Source organism: Antechinus flavipes, chromosome 4, assembly GCF_016432865.1.
Source record: "Antechinus flavipes isolate AdamAnt ecotype Samford, QLD, Australia chromosome 4, AdamAnt_v2, whole genome shotgun sequence".
NCBI lineage: Eukaryota > Metazoa > Chordata > Mammalia > Dasyuromorphia > Dasyuridae > Antechinus > Antechinus flavipes.
The window spans coordinates 10844718-10861455 of record NC_067401.1 but is presented as its reverse complement, the minus strand read 5'-3'; the positions used below and the strand labels follow the sequence as shown (position 1 = coordinate 10861455).

General features: G+C 49.7%; 1 protein-coding gene across 2 annotated transcripts in view; it reads left to right on the top strand.

Annotated features, from left to right (window-relative positions):
- Nucleotides 1-735: 735 nt before the first annotated feature.
- The window catches only part of ABCC5 (ATP binding cassette subfamily C member 5), a 49401-nt gene continuing 33398 nt past the window's right edge, over nucleotides 736-16738 (top strand). Inside the window, exons 1-4 of one of the 2 annotated variants that reach the window (XM_051999805.1) lie at nucleotides 736-844; nucleotides 4421-4604; nucleotides 15712-15872; nucleotides 16077-16232. In XM_051999805.1, coding sequence (XP_051855765.1) covers nucleotides 4476-4604; nucleotides 15712-15872; nucleotides 16077-16232 — 446 coding nt within the window. In that variant the 5' untranslated portion in view covers nucleotides 736-844; nucleotides 4421-4475. Of the gene's footprint in view, nucleotides 845-4420; nucleotides 4605-15711; nucleotides 15873-16076; nucleotides 16233-16738 lie in introns of those variants that run through there. The other variant, XM_051999804.1, reaches the window with a different exon arrangement.

Here is a 16738-nt window from a genome sequence, read left to right as displayed (position 1 = left end):
CACACCTGGCAGGCGGGGAGACTCCTTCCCTTCTCTGCTGAAGGAAACTTAGTCCGCTCCGCAGGAAACACAGGGAGGGTGGGGGAGGATTGGGCTCCTGGGTGCGATCCAGAAAGGCTTCCCGGAGGAGGTGGCGCCCGCGCTGGGTCTAGAAGGGAGCCCGGGGTGCCACGAGTTCCGGGCGAAGAGAGTGCGCGTTCCAGGCAAAGGGGGACAGGCTGCCCAGAGGTGTGGAGGTGGCGCCCGAGCGTGCTGGCTGAGGTCACAAGGCAGGGGGGAGTTTGGCCAGAACACGGTGTGTGTGTGAGGAAGTGATGTGCGAGAAGACGGGAAGAGGGAGCCCAGGACATCCCAAGGGCGATAGGGAGCCACGGGAGCTTTTGGAGCTGCGGAGTCACCGGCTAAATCTCTGTTTTTGGAAGCTGTGGGGGAGAACGGGAGAGGGGGGCTGCCCACCCAAAAGTCCGAACACTTTGGGGTTTAGTGCAGGCGTGTCCCTCTTTAAGATTACTCACACGACAGCAACAGCCGGCCCTCCTCCCCCTCCCCAGAGAGCAGGGGAGGGGAAAGGGGGCGGAGCGCTTAGGGGGCGGGGCCTCAGCCCCCTCCTCCAGCCCTCTCTATTGCCTTCTGGGAAAAGTAGTCCGGAGCCCCCGGACGTAGGGCCGCACCAGCCACAGACCGCACCCTTCTGAAACTACACTTCCCGGCAGCCATCGGGGGGCGCACGGCGCAGTGCGCAGGCGCGTCTCGGCGGCATCGGCGGCCGGGGCCGCTATAAGGGCTTGTTTTTGCTCCGGGGCTGATGCTCGGCTGTCGGTCCGACGGCCGCTGGTGGGGACAGGTGAGTGGTGTCCGCCGGGCCGGAGCGGGGTGAAGGGCGGCCCCGAGGCCCGTCTGCGGGCTAAGTCCCACAGAATTGGGAGAGAGGTTCTGGGACGGAGGGCGCGGGTAGGGGCAGCAGCCGGACCCGGCGCTGGGCTGGCCTGGGTTCCCGCCGCGCAGCAGCCCCCGACTTCTTGGGGACCCCGGCTGGGCCCTGGCCCGCAGCGAAAGCGGCGGCCTCGGGCCTTTGGTAGCCGGGCTTAGGGGCTCCCTGGTCTCGAGCTGGGACAAGGCAGCGGGGCCGGGACGGGGAGACAGACGAAAAAAAGGGGGCCGGAGGCGCGCTCCCCAGTCGCGGCCGCCAGGGGGCGCCGCGCTCGCGGCCATTGCCGGTCCTGGGGGAGGCGGGGGCGGAGGGAGTGCGAGCGAGCGAGGGCTCCTTCCACGCACGCGCCCCGAGGGCTCCCCCTACCCTGTACCCCCCCCCCGACCCCCGGCTGCCGGCCCGAGCGCCTGCGCACGAGTCTCCTCCTGGCAGCCGATCTGCGCTCGAGCCCCCTCTCCCATCTCCTCTATCCTTCCTGCGCTCCCTTCCCGTTTAACAGATGAGGAAACTGAGGCCCAGAAAATCTGGGGTGCGGGGGGCAGCGAAGGCCCCAGCAGCAGCGCTTTGGCTTTGAGCCGGGCTCGTTTGTTTCAGGGATGACCTTTTACAGAGGAGGAAACTGAGGCTCCCGCACTCACATCCCTCCTCCTCCTTTAGATCTTATGGCTCATTAGGCTCCGGATTGAGCCATGAAAACTCCCTCCCCGATTTGTGTTCCAGACAGTTGGGGGGTGGCGGGCCTCGCTGCTCCGTTCCTTGGATTTTGGGGGTGGATCTTGGGGACGGTCCCCTCACACCCCCCCAAACTGGGAAGGGCCCAGCAGGTATCAGGAAGGGGCGCCTGACTAAGGTCAGGAAGGGGAGGGGTCTGCCAGGGAGCACCTCTGGGAGGGCAGCTTGGCCCAGCCTCTGGCACTTTGGTGTCTTTGGTATCTGTGTCAGGTTGATGCAACCTTCACCTTGGCACGGTGTGCAGATTGCCGGGCAGCCTTTCAATTTTGCCCGATCTTATGCCAGCCTTAGCTGCAGATGCTCCACCTTATGTGTAGTTGTCATCCTTCAGGGCACCCTCCTGAGGTGAAGGAGCAGACCCTAGACACCCTCCCCGAAAGCTCCTTGTAGAGGGGAGGATCATTCTAGGAGGCACACGGGCCTGCAGGGAGCTAAAGGCATGACTGCTTTCCAATCAAGACCCCCTGATGTTTTTGCAACTCCAGAGTTTCCCAATTCCCCCTGTGAGGTACCCAGGAAGAAGAAAGAAGTTGGTTACAGGCTTGTGAACACATTTGGGGCGAAATTTGAGATGAACAGCCTTAATCGGTTTGGAGACAAGTACATGGGAGCTTTCAAAATGATTGCTTTAATTTGGATTAGTTAGGAAAGCCTTTATCCAGAACTTGTCTGCAATTTCAAGGGAGGGAGGGGAGGACATGGTGTAGAGGTTGGGGAAAATGATGGGGGGGGGGGTCAGCCATCTAGAATGACACCCCTTACTTAAGGGGAGAAAAAGGCCTTGAAGTGGGGGTAGGTTTTCATTGTGGGGTTGTCTCCCCAGCGCCTAGCGATGCCTTCTTCAAAGCAGCCTGGCAAGTGCTTCTGGGCCTCGGAGCCCTTCATCTGGGCACCTGTGGCGCACTTCTGCTGGCAGCCGGAGGGCATGCGCTTGGCCCTGCCCCTTTCGGGCCTCTCCTTCCTCACCTTCACCTCTTCAGACTTCAAGGCCTGCTGCCTTCCCTGAGGCCTCTTCTCCTCTTGGGTCCTTTTCAGGGGCAGCTGCAGTGGGAGCTCAGGGTTCTTCTGTTCCTGGTGCCCTACCTCTCCCACCAGCTACTTTAAAAATTAAGTTGGATTCTGCCTTCCCCACCATGGAAAAAGAGAGCCTTGTTTGCGTAGTTAAACAAAACACATTTCCCAGTTACTTTGTATCTGCTCATCTAAATGTGTTGTTTTTCTCCGGGGAATGTAGGCCTCTGGTTCTCGGGGCCTTCCATGCCCCCTTGGCAAACTCACGAGCTTTTAGGGACCTGACTAGTGCCCACACTGTGCGGAGGCCACTGAAGGGAGGGAGTCGGTCCTCCGGGTTCCCTTGTTTCCTCTCCCGAGTGTGGAAAGCTGACGCTGACCCTGCTTTATTGAGATGGAGAGGATCTGGACTTTGTGGAATCTGGGCTGACTTGATAAACATCTGTGAGCTTGTTCTATCTTTCAGAACAAACTGTTTATGTGTGTGAGAACCTTTAGAGATCCTTTTTATAAGAAAACTAGGAGCTGCCCTTTGCCGGCAGTCTTCTTGGTGAGGAGAGAACTGGGGGTTACTGGACCTGGAGCTGCCAGGTTGGCCGGGGCACGGAAGCCACCGAGTCTGCTCGGGTTAGGGTTCAGACTTGGCCCGCTGGCGTTGCCCTCCAACCGGGGATCCTGGGAAGCCCTTCAGCTTCTCCAGGCAGGCTAGCCAAGGTGACCCTTTGTAAGGGAAGCCCAGGCAGCCTCATCCATTCAGATCGCAGCGTTTGATCCTGAGGTCTGAAAGGGGAACTTTCCTTCTTGCTGCTGTCCTCTCTGGTCCAACACCCTGTTTCTTTGAGGGAAAACATTCTGAAGTTTTGCGGTCTGGTCTGTTTTATTGGCATGAATAGGGGAAAAAGGGTGCTTCCTGTCCCTTCCAAGACATGGTGGAACTAGGACGCCGAGTACCACCAAGTACTTCCTGGTCAGTCAAGGGCTGTTTTGGAGAGGCGCTGCTTTTCCTAACCTTGGGCTTTGGGGCCAAGTGCAGAGCTGGGGAGATCAGGGGGAGCCTGTAACCAGAAAGCGGCCTACCCTGGATAGGAGCTTTGGGGACTGCCCTCCTCTATTCCCTTTCTTCTTTTCTAAGAAATGTGAAAGAAACTGTCTTGCAGGGTTCTGCTGGAGCGCCTCAAAGGCGAGCCTCACTAGGCTTGAGCGTGCCATTGGGGGCCTTTTTCCAGCTGTTTCTGGAGAGAGACCTCGCAGTCTTCAGAGAGCGCTGAGCCCCGCTGGCCGGCTCCGAGACTGGGGTCTGGAAGCTAAGCCTCTGGTAGTTTTCCATCTCGGGATGATGCCATTAGTCATGCTTTAGGCCGATTTTATTTCAGTCTTTCAAATATGCTGATGCATAAATAATGAGATTTGGGAGTTTTCTAGATATTTTTCCATTTTTTTTCCATTGGTAGTTGGCATCCCCTACCTTCTTGCCCTATTTATTAATGTCATTTTTAAAAAAATGTATTTACCTAATTGGGATGCATGTAATTAGACTTAATTTTATCTTCATCACTGAGCTCCATTTCTCTCCTATATATATGTGTGTGTGTGTGTGTGTGTGTGTGTATATATATATACGAGAGAGAAGTTAGAAAATTTATTTAAGGATAACTATACCAGCTTTTCTTGTGGAAAGGCTTTATCAAACCTTATTTATTTGCTAGGAGCTTTAACAAATACCACTTGTAATGGGATCTTTTTCAGAAATTCTGAAGCGAAGCTAAGTGTCAATGAACCTCAGGACGTTCCGTCTAAGAAGATGAAGGATATTGACATGGGCAAAGAGTACGTTATTCCCAGTCCTGGCTACGGGAATGTGAGGGAGAGAACAGGCTCCTCTGGGCAGCATGGAGAGCAGGAAGCGGCCATGTATGAGCAGACACATCCGGTGAGTGCTCCCCTTCTCCTCCTCTTGAACTCTCCAGGGACTCGGGAAGTCCAAGCTCTGGGGTGCATTTTAACAGATGTTCCAAACCCTGAACAGGTCACCCGGCTAAACTTGGGCTTGCCTTTGCATGGGAAGGATGTGAAATCCAGATCCCATGGTCATTTTTCTTTTGTCCCATTGTAGGGAAGTGCTCCTGCCAATGCAGGTCGGCCTCTGTTGTGCCCCAGTCATAGAGATGCGGGGGGTACTGTGCCATGCATTTGTCAGGGTTATCCCGTCTGTCAGGGTCAAGCTTGAGACCTGTTGACTCCAGGTCTTCCTTCTGGCTTTCAGTGTGCCCTCCTGCCCATTACCGGTCACCGTCCACCAAGGCCAAACTCTTATGAAGTGGCCTACCAGCACCCTGCTTAGCACGCCTCCTTTTCCTCTTCCCCATCCCCCCCAAAGAAATCAAAGCAATAAAATCTCTGAAGCCTAATTTTTCAAATTTTTAATTTAAGGAACAAAAAATGGAACGGACAGAGGAACATCTATAAAATGCAAATTTAGTCGAATAAAACTTGCACTCCAATTGTTCTGTGCTCCTTTTCTCTTTTAGTATATGAGAGGTTTATATTAGGATCAGATGTGACCCGTTATGTAGACAGGGCCACATTTAAGTAAAATCAAACTTTTTTGACTCCCAAGGTCTGCTACATGTGGTTTGATAGTGAAGCATTTGAAAAAAGGGGCAAGATCTGGCTTTCTTTAGTTAAATGACCTCTTTTCGTGTGTGAGGGTCATGAATTAGACATCTGACTTCTGAGGGGGATTGTGGTTTTCTTTTGACTTTGGGAAGATGCATGGGGAAGAGGGGAGAAGAAGCATGTGATTTCCTTGGTGGAGGCCCCCTCCCCCAAACTGAACTCTCCTGTTACAGATATGAGTTCCTTGGGGGAGGGGAAAGCTTAGGACTTCTCTGGGGTGGCCCATCCCCACCCCCACCATATTCTGACTTCTCCCTGTGCAAATCAGCTGGGGGGTGGGGCTGTGATTTGAGATGCTGACTTGTCAAGATGTATTTGAAGACTTAAATCAGTCTTATTTTCAAGTCCTTTCTCCAGTGGGATTTGGCAGATGATATTTCCCCAGATTTACCTTGTTCTTTTTGAGGCCATTGGGATTAAGTGACTTGGTCAGTCACATAGCTAGGAAGTGTTAAGTGTCCGAGACTAAATTTGAACTCGGTCCTTCTGACTCCAGGCCCTGTAGTTATGTAAATGGACGGTGAAAATCTGCCTGGATTCTCCCCGTGCTCATTTTGAAATGCAGCATTTAGCTCCGGGCAGATTCAGCCTGTCTCTCTGTGTTTGACAAGTGAATTATTTCCAGGCCCAGTGACCCGCCATGCTGTGAGGGCCCAGGATGAGAACGGGGCGAAGCCCCTCAATGCCTTGTGGCCCAGAATCTTGAGGGTCCCTGTTGTCTGTTCCCGGCAGAGGAGGGTGGGGGGAGATCCTGAGCTTTATCTTTTAGCTGCACCAGTGACACAGCAGAACGGCTCTTAGGATGAATGGCCTTTTCCAAGTGCAGATATCCCCGGGGCCCTGGGAGCCGGCGACTCTTAAGCAGCACAGAATGGCTATCGCCAGAGCCTGGCCTCGCATTGGCCGCCCTGTGGTCAGGGTGACTGTTTGGGGAAAGGCTTGTGTGTGCAATGGGGCTCAGAGCAAGGGGGTTTTGGGGACCACTCTGGATACAGGCACACCTTTTTAAGTAGCAGCAAGGAAGGACAATTTGAAGGGAAATGAGACTTAGTGTGGCTTGCCAGCTAAGATGGAAAAACACTGAAGTCAGCAGTGTTCTTTGAAATTAAGAAAGTACTGGGTCTCATTGAAGCAGCCAGCTGGGCTGGGATTCAGCCTCAGTCTCACCTCTTCTGCTTCTGCTCCCCATGCTCAGCAGGGCCTCCTTCCTAGGTGGCCTCCAAGTACTTCTCAGAGATCTGATTGCCTTTCACCAAGGCCTTGCTGTTTCCCTGTTAGAGTGGAAGCTTCTTGAGGGCAAGGGTCCTCCAGGCCTGCCTTATTTCACGCCAGTGTTTAATAAATGTTGGTTGGCTAATGGGAAGTTGAAAGGGGCCGGGGTTTTGTGGCTCTTGACCGTCTGCAGGCTGTTGGCTGCCAGCTGCCTCTGAGGGACCTGCTCAAGGTCGCCGGTCGCATTCCCCTTCTGGGCGGGAGCCCAGCTCTTGATCATCCTGGCTCTGCCTCAGTTTATAGAAGCCCTTGTTCCGTACAGCCCAGGAACACTCAGTTACTTTGATGTGAGCCACTGGCTCTGTAGTGCTCTGCTTCCCCCTCACTTTTTTTCCTGCCTCACAGAGTATTGCTGAGAATATTGTGTGCAAGGGGGTGTCTGTGTCTCAGCCCCCTCTGGTATGTTCCTGGCAGAGCTCTGGGTCATAGCTTTGGGACATTTTAGTCACTTCTGGCAGTTTCTTCAGGCCATGTCCCGCCTTTGAACAAAGTTTCCTTTTTTCTCCCATGACGTGCTTGCTTTGAGCTCATTTTGATCTTCCCTCAGGCCTATGTCTGTCTCATCCCTCAGATCCAGAGGACTTGCCTCTGAGAAGCTCTTGAACAGATTTCTTCTACTTCTTTTTTTTAATAGCTTTTTATTTACAAGTTATATGCATGGGTAATTTTACAGCATTGACAATTGCCAACCTTTTGTTCCAATTTTTCCCCTCCTTCCCCCATCCCCTCCCCCAGATGACAGGTTGACCAATACATGTTAAATATGTTAAAGTATAAATTAAATACAATATTAGTGTACACGTCCAAACCGTTATTTTGCTGTATAAAAAGAATCAGACTCTGAAATAGTGCACAATTAGCCTGGGAAGGAAATCAAAAATGCAGGTGGACAAAAACAGAGGGATTGGAAATGCTAGGTAGTGGTTCCTAGTCATCTCCCAGAGTTCTTTCCCTGGGTGTAGCTGGTTCAGTTCATTCCTGCTCCATTGGCTTGAACAGACTTCTTAACCCTTCTCTATCCTGCTACTATAGTTAAAGGAAATACTAAGTATCTGGTGCAGATTAGTGGAAATAAAGATGTAATTTTAATGTCATTCAAAGTGTTGCCTCCAAAAAATCTCTCCATAAACCCCTGCTCTAGGCTTTTGACCCTCCCTCTGTCCCTTTATCACCTGGAGACATTCTTTCCATAGCCCTGGTGACCAGTGTGAATGGGTAGAAGGCCACACCTGACCCAGAGCCTGCAGGCTTTAAGATGCTGGCCTGGAGATTCAGATGTTCTAGGTGACCTGTTCCATGTGAACACCCAATCACTCCCCTGCCTTCCCCGTCAGTCTCCTTTGTTCCTCAGACAAGCTTGTGGGGCTCCTTTCCAAGTCCAAGCTGGGAAAGTTGAGGGGGAGAAACCTTATAGCTCTGTGGGCAATTAAGAATTTTTCCAGCCTCTACTAAAGCTTGGATTATTTCCTAATTAGCTCCACGCCCAACAGGTGCCTTTGATTTCCTGCTTCTTAAATAAGGATGGATTTGGCTGTAATGAGCTTTTTTTTTTTCCCTGAGAGGAAATTTAATACCTGGGGAATAGGATGAGGAGCTCTGTCACAGGAGGACAGTTGTGGGGGAGGGGAACAGGACCAGGAAGGTAAGCATGCTTTGGGCCCATCCTTCTGTGGTTCTGGGCGCAGTGAGTGGTCTGCTCTGCAGGATGGAGGCACCAGGAGAGAGGCTGAAAGCCTCTTATTCTCCTGAAAACAAATTTGTCCTAATTGTCAATAGGATCATAGAAATAAATAGAAGGGAAAAGCAAACTATAAACTGAAAAAAGGCCATAGTATAGACAAATTATGGAGGCTAGACAAAATTTAATTGAAAATATTGAAGTAGAGGAAAAGAAAATGAGTCCGAATGTTAAATACCAGTTCCCTGTAGCAAAAAAGGCAACAAGAATAAGAGAAATTTCAGGTGATGATTTAGCACAGACTGAAGTGGACAAGAGCTACTTCTAAAATGTCACTCGTAGCACTTCTGCATCTTGGGTCAGTAGTCAAAGGACAGGAGCTTTTGGTGAGAGGGCAAAAAGCAGACAGTAAGGGGGGGCTGGTAATCATATCTTTTGGACAAACAATTGGCCACATTCTGAGTATCATAAAGAGGAAAAAGACTTTGCTTTTCAAAAACACATGGGAGAAATCGTTTTCTCAAGAGTTGTAAACAGCCTGCTCCCTGTCTCTAAGGGCCAAGGCAGGTGAAAAGGCCCTGGGCCTCCCCCCAGCCTCGGCTCCTTGGTCCTTCTGCAGCCTTTCTCTTTGCTCAGTACCTAAGCTTGGCCCGAGGCCTGTGCCTCTCTTCCCCCGCCCTGTGGCTTGTAAACTCCTTGCTTGTACCCAGTACAGATCGTGAATCAGGCTTGTTGGGTGACTGGTTATGCAGATTGGCAGAGTTGGCAGGAACCAGTCACTGTGAAGATGGGCCTGGGAACTGGGCCTGACTTCTGGGTCGTCAGTTTGAATTACGTAAGAAAAAGAACTGAACCGTCTGTACCCTTTGACCCAGGCACCTCAGCATTAGGCTTTTTCTGATGGGGAAGCAGAGACAAAGCCTTCTTGGTAGCAAAGGGAACGAAGGGGCCGTCCCTTGCTTTGGAAAGGGAACGTACAGCAAAGGAAGTGGGAAGTAATGTGATCTCAGAGCCAAGGGGCCTTCCTCAGGCCCCTGGGGGCCTCCTGTCAGAGAGGTCCGTGGGTCCGGCTGGGCCAGGCAGGGAAGTGACCTTTGTGGGCAGCCTCAACACCAGTCACCACTGGGCCTGGCCAAGAATTCCATTCTTGAAGGTCAGTGCATTTGTCCTCCCTCCTGGCTGTCGCTGGCCGTATCTCTGCCTTTCGCCCGGTGCTCTAGCCACATGCGCTTTAGCTATTCATCCCCCGCGGTCCCTGAGTTCTGAGCAAAACGGTCTGGAGGCCAATTACGTGCCGGGTATGTCCTGGGCTGCGTGCCAGAGATAACACTCTCCCTATCCCCCCAAAACCCAACCATCTTCTACCTCCGAGGAGCTCCTATTTGACTGACAGGCTAGGAGGGTGTGAGAGATACTGTGGACAAATTATTCTGCTACGAGGTAAAGTAAGAAAGGAGAAGGCCCTGGGGAGATCTGCTAAGATAAAGAGGAAGGGCCATTGAGGCCTCCTCCTTCCTTTTATCGATGAGAACATTGGAGCCAGAGTGCTGTTAAATATCAGTCACCCATGTCCTTGCGGGGGAGGGAGGAATGGACACAGGCAGCCCTCCCTGCCATTGGGTACTCCCATAGAAGTCTCACCTTGTGTTAATGCACAGTCACAAAAGCCCTCAGAAATGTGAGATCTGTTAGATCCCGTTACCAGGGAAATTTTAGGAGCTGAGGATCAGTCCTAGCTTGAGGTTGATCAGATGTGCCATTGTGATTTATTTACCCAACAAGAGAATGCTATTTGCTCTCCTGGGGTTTTTATTTTCCACAATACCTTAAAGCAAACAGGTTCTTATTTACTTAGATGAAGATTAAACCTTTCAAAACAAGGAAGTTTATTTTGTTCTCATACCTATCAAAACCCCAAGGCTACGCCGAACCCGCCTGAAAAATCTGCGTGAGATTCCTTAACAGTCGTTTAAAACATGGCTTCAGACAAACATCTTGAATCTACACGTCTCAAAGCCAGCTCTCTGAGAGGATCTGTAGCTTCCCCAGAAGTCCGTTTTATGCCAAGCTCCATCTTGGTCCTGGGGACAGAGAGACAAATGAATGGCCCCTTCCTTTAGGGAGGTGACGACAGGCAGGACAGATAGCCATATCAGCATGTCCAAAATAGAAAACAAGATAATTTGGAGGAGATGGGGGGAGCCTGGGATTGAGGTGGGATTTGAAGGAAACAAGGTAGGCTGGGCCAGGACACAGCCTATGGAAGCTTTCAGGGAAGGATGATGGTGGTTGTACTTTGGAGGATGGAGGAGCAGGGGGCTCATTGGATGGTGAATCAGGGGTGCCCCCCTCCAGCTGGACCACGGCCTCCCAAGTCACCACTTGCTATGAGGGCACAGGTTTTGGTGTGGGCTTATTGGCCCTGCCAGTGGAAGGTAAGAGCAAGGATTGTTTTGTTCACCTGTGGTAGGACTGGGATCCCTTCTCCTGAAACAGGGCCCCAAGGGCACACAGGTGCTTAACTGCTTGGGTGAGACCCCAGAGGTAGATAGAGCCTTCAAGTACAGGGATGTTGAGGCAGAGTATGACAAGGCTGTGGCTACGATAGCGGCATTACTGTGCCTTAGTGGGAAATGAGCATTTGTTTTACCAAACAGATCCCAGATGAAGCTGGGATAGAACATAATCCCTAGGATTTATTTGACCATGCACTCAGTTGGAATCCTTCCTTGGCTACCAGTTACCGTTTGGGATGTTTCGCTCTTTCAGACTCATTAACTTGGCATCTGACCCGAATGGGTCTTAATCGAATGATTAAGCCACCTAAGCCACCTTTTCGAGGTCAGACGAGATCGGGCGTGTTCAGGGTTTTAGGACGGACACTAAGCCACCTTTTCAGACTTGGCCTCTGCTCCCCTCCTGGCCACGTGGGCCTACTCTGGATGTCCCTTGACCATCAAGTCTTTGTGTTTGCCCGTTTCTTTGTTTTCCTCCTGTCTCTCCTGGACTGCCCTTTTCTTCTTGTAGCTAAATTGTACCTTCAGGCGCCCCAGATGATTTCTCCCTGATGTTATCCCATTGTTGATTTCACTCATGTGACAGGATCTCATACTTACTATGACTTCTGTCACAGTGTTATAGTTCTTATTTTAAAACTATGGGTTGCTTAATTTTTCATCTTTTTAGGTGATCCAACCGTGACATCCTTCTATGATCAATAATTGCTTTGATTGCTTCTAGCTGTTTGTTTTTTAAATGTAATAAATAAAATCAATTAATTAATTAATTAAAGATAAAGTATATGAGTTCAGCCTGTGACTTCCTAATTATCCTGCTTGCCTGTTTCCTTCTGGCCTTCCTTCTGTTCTCTTCTTTATTTAAAAATGTTTCAGTGACCTTTTGGGTTTTTTTTTTGGGGGGGAGCAACCTTTCTTCCTTCTTATTTAAAAATATTCCCTTTGTAACAAAATAGGAAGACAACAAAAGTAAATCCCACGTTGGCCACGTCCACAAATGTCTCTCATTGAACATCTTGTATCTTTTGCTTCATCCCCTAGTCCTGTGGAATTGTGGTTAGTCAGCGATTGGTCTTTCAGAATTGTCATTGTAGATAACATTATTGTTCTTCCGGTTCTGTTCATCTTACTCTCTATCAGGTCTTCTCAGGTTTCTCTGAAATTGCCTCTCGTTATGCCTTATATCCACTAATATTCCGAGTTCTTTTCTTTGCCTAGTTAGGCCACTCATGGAGCGAGAAGAGCTGCTGACTGAACCTGCATAGTAGGAGGGAACCTTGATCATCTTGTCCAGTGTCTTCTTAGTAATATCATGTTGACTTTTATTCATTTAAGATAAATTCTTCCAGACAGGGACCCATTCTTTTCCCAGCATTTAACATGTTTTTGTCCATTATTTATGATGTATACTAGGAGGTTGTAATTGAAAGGCCTGTTAATTGTTCACAATTCTCTGTTTCAATAGAACTTTAAATCATTCTGAATTTCAAGCTGATTTTCAAGGTATTGAACCATGAATAAGAACATTTCACTAATATTAAGAAATAAATGGGCTCAAGGCTAACTCAGTGAGTTTGCTTGCTTGAATGGTTTCGCTTTTGGTCACACAGTGGGATTCTCCACAACAAATCTTGCTTTTCTTTTTATTGATGTCACTACTTCCCTCGATTTACACTTAATAGAAAAATCCCTTGGAAAGACGAAGACGGTCCTCTCTTCCCCATTTTATGATAGAAAGAATGCTGGATTTGGGAGTCTGTTCACCTGACTCTGGGCAAGCCATCTAACCTTGCTGAGCCTCAGTTTTCCTTCTCTATGAGGGGGGAGGGGAACTAGATAATCTCGAAGGTCCCTTTCAGCTCCTACATCATGGTTCGCCAAGGGTAAAGGATGGCCAGCTTCCTGACGATTTTGAGAAAGTTCTTCACGGCAAAACTATTGCTTCATTGTTTTGTTTGAAGTGAGTAGTTGCAATCCAGTGACTTTTTTGTAATGTTTGGCTTTAAGAATCTAATGGTTCAATTTTGCTCCCTAGAATGGGGAAGTTTTGAAAGCCCTTGCTTGAGTGTGTGTAAGAGACCTGAGGAGCAGTTCTGCTTTCCTAGACGAGAAGTCATGGTCCATTGGTCCCTCTCCTGACTCATGTACAGATACATATCCTTTCTTTCATAAACTCAATTTGATTTATTGTGCCCTATAGATTCACTGAGTCACAGATTGTGAATTGGAAGATTCTCAGAAACCATCTAGGACAGTCCCTATGTGACCAAGAATCCCCTCCGGCCCCTACTTCAGGCTCTCCTGAAGAGAGGGCTTCTGGACGTGATCCATTATGCTTTTGCAAAGCTCTGGTTTTTAGGAAATTGTTCTTGATGCTTGACTTTCCCTCCTTAGCCCTTCTGTCCTTTGTTCCTAATTCAGTCTTTTGGGGCCAAGCAGAACAAGGTTTTTTAGTTCTTTTTGAAGCTCCTTTCAGTGTTGTTTCCTTTTACATTATTTTTCTGGTTCTAATTGATTATTGTATCTGTTGATGCAACAAGTCTTCTCATCTTTCTCGGCATTCTTGTGTGCTCCCTTCCACTCACCCAACCGATCCTTCTGTGGTTTGAGTCTCAAGGCTCCCCAGTATTCTGAGTTGTGGATTAGAGTTAGAGGCAGAAGCATTTAGATCCAGCACTGGAAGGTTCCTCAGAAGCCACTTCCTCCCTTTTGACCCAACGAGATCCTGAAGGCTGGAGTGATACAAGACTGCTTGAGTCGCTGAGCTGGTAAATGGCGGCTGTTGTCACTGTGCCTACTGGTATAACAACGTCCCCTTAGAATGTACAGGACTGCGTACGTGGTCCGAGAAGGAGAGAGAGCAACCCCCTCCCTTCCACATTTCCCTCTTGTAAAGTCTTCCTGTCACATCACTTTGGGGGCTTCCCACTGTATGGTATAGACTCACATGAATCAAATGAGATATTGCTGATGTGGGAGCCAGCTTAGGGGAATTTGTTCTCTGGGGATCCAGACTTTCTGAGGTGATTCTCTTTCTATGTGTCTATTAACTTGTCCTTTAACATCATCTAGGAGTGAAACCAAGATCACTAATGTACAGTTTGCAGACTCTGGTCTTTTTTCACCATCACTTTGGGCTATTACTGAGCATATGCCCTCCAAGACCACCCCTAAGCTAACTCCGAAGGGAGGCTTGATTTTCCTGGGGTGACCTCAGGCTCTGCCAATGACCTTCTCATGCCTAACCCCGACAGAGACGCTGGTAGGTTTCTCTTCCCCTTCAGAGTTGGCCGCTTTCGTGATTATTTCTGGGCAGCCATTCCTCCTTCAAATTATTTGTGTGGTTATTTTTCGTTAATGATGTCTGCCACCCATTTTCTTCAAACAAATGTGACCGTTTGTGCGTCTGGCTGTTGCTCTGGTCTCCCTCAGCCGAGGAGGGCTTCCCAGCCCGGATCCCTTTTTGTCCTGCTTCCCAGGGACTGGAAAGTGCCGACCCTGCAACACCCTTTTCCAAGGTCTCCTTCCTTATTTCCAGTCTATCTTCCGTGGAGCTGCCAGAGCATGAGGCTAACCAGATGGATCACTTTTGTGCAGAAGGCCTCTGTTCACTCTTGAAATCTTTTCCTGGTCAGCTTTGCCTGTCCCTTCAGCTTGAACATTTCTTTTTCTTCTCCAGCCAGGCTGGTCTTGGTATTCCAGAGGTAGGCCTTTCTACCCCACTTGCCTTCTTTTCCCTTTGATCACCCTTCGTGTCTGGGATGTTCGCTGAGCATCTTATCTTTACTTTTGGGAATCTCCTAACTCAACAAGGTAAAGGGAGGCTCACATGGTGCCTTCTACAAGAGGCCTTCCCAGATTTCCTGCATATTTTGTGACCAAAGCATATCTGTACTTTTCTAGGTTGGATTCTCCTAGTAGAATGTAAGCTGCTTCTTCTTCTTCTTTTTTTAAATTTTATAATAACTTTATATTGACAGAATCCATGCCAGGATGATTTTTTTTACAGCATTATCCCTTGTACTCGCTTCTGTTCCGATTTTTCCCCTCCCTCCCTCCACCCCCTCCCCTAGATGGCAAGCAGTTCTATATATGTTAAATACGTTGCAGTATATCCTAGAACAATATATGTTTGCAGAACCGAACAGTTCTCTTGTTGCACAGGGAGAATTGGATTCAGAAGGTAGAAATAACCCGGGAAGAAAAACAAAAATGCAAATAGTTCACATTCATTTTCCAGTGTTCTTTCTCTGGGCGTAGCTGCTTCTGTCCGTCATTTATCCATTGAAACTGAGTTAGGTCTCTTTGTCAAAGAAATCCACTTCCATCAGAATACATCCTCATACAATATCGTTGTTGAAGTGTCCTTGGATCATGTGCTAGATTTGTTAGATGTGTTTGACCAAAGGTCATCCAGTAAGTTTGTGGCTCATTGGGCTGGAGAACTCTGGGTTCCTGGGTCTAGAGCTAGTGCTTTTCTCGTTTTTTTGGCAGTCAAAAAGGTCATTGAGGGATCTGGATGGGTTTCCTGAACCGAGTAGACTTGATCTCTCCAGTGTCATGTAGGGGGTTACAGAATCCACTTGATTTTACTCCACTTTCTTTGTGTGGTTTTTCATTCTTTCAGTGAGGAACAAACAATCAGTTTGCACATGGATGTAATGAGACCCTCTCCCCGTGCCCTCAAACACACAGGTTAAGCTTAGAAATTGGGTTTGAAGTCGGCATGGTGTTAAGGTCCCATGCTAAGTGAAACAGCCCCTTTGCCCCCTCGGCTGACTGCTTGTAGCTCCCCGTCTAGGCGACGTCCTGATTGCTCCGTTCGCTTTCTCTGCATCCCTTGCTGTTGTTGACACCCTGAGAACCTGCCTCGTCTGTCTCTCTGTGTCTGCAAGCAGGTGGAGTGCCAGGATGCCTTGGAAACGGCAGCCCGAGCGGAGGGTCTCTCGTTGGATGTCTCCATGCATTCTCAGCTGAGGTTCCTGGACAGGGAGCACCCCAAGGGGAAATACCACCATGGTCTAAGCGTCCTGAAGCCCTTCCGCACCACTTCCAAGTGAGTCTCTGGAGCACCTGAGGCCTTTTGCAAAGGCTCTTCAACTTTCATTTAGAAAAAAAAAAATCTAGTTTTATTTAGATGATCCGGCACAGTGTTCGGTTATTTGTCCGAAGTCAGGGACGGGGCTTGACGCTGCCGCGCCAGGGATGTCAGTGCGTGTTGGCCAGTCTGGTAAGTCGCGTAAACCTCCTCTCCCCACAGACACCAGCACCCAGTTGACAACGCTGGGTTTTTCTCCTACATGACCTTTTCTTGGCTCAGCCCTCTGGCCGTCGTGGCTTACAAGAAGGGGGAGTTATTAATGGAGCATGTGTGGTCTTTGTCCCAGCACGAGTCTTCTGATGTGAACTGCAGGAGGTAGGAGCCTCTGGTCCGCCCTGGAGCTTCCTCCCGTGCACCTGGCTGCAGTCCTTGGGCCTTTAGCAGTCAAGCTAGCCGCTCCCGGGGTCGGGGGGAAGGTGGCCGGGGGCTCCCCGGGACCTTTGCTGTGACCTTCTTGACCTCCTCTTCAGCTCTTCTCTCTGTTTTAACCAAGGGCTTTCTCTCTCTCTCTCAGCCCCGCTTCTCCTGAGTCGGCAGGGAGGTTATGTTGCTGCATTGGGTGGTAGCCGCGCGCTACGATAAACATTGAGTTTATGGTTTTACGCTTTACTGCAGAATCCTTCAGAAAGGGATGGGGACCCTGGAGAAAGGAGGAGGGCCTTACCCCAGCCCCATCACCCTCAGGGCTAGTTGTGCTGGGTGGAGGAAAGGGCTTTGGGCTAGGGCGGCTCTGGAGAGTCTAGAGAGAGGCCTGTGACGGGGAGACTGTGTCCTCTGGGAAGGACGGTCCGGAGGGCCGCTGCCCGAGGGAGCTTAGGGCC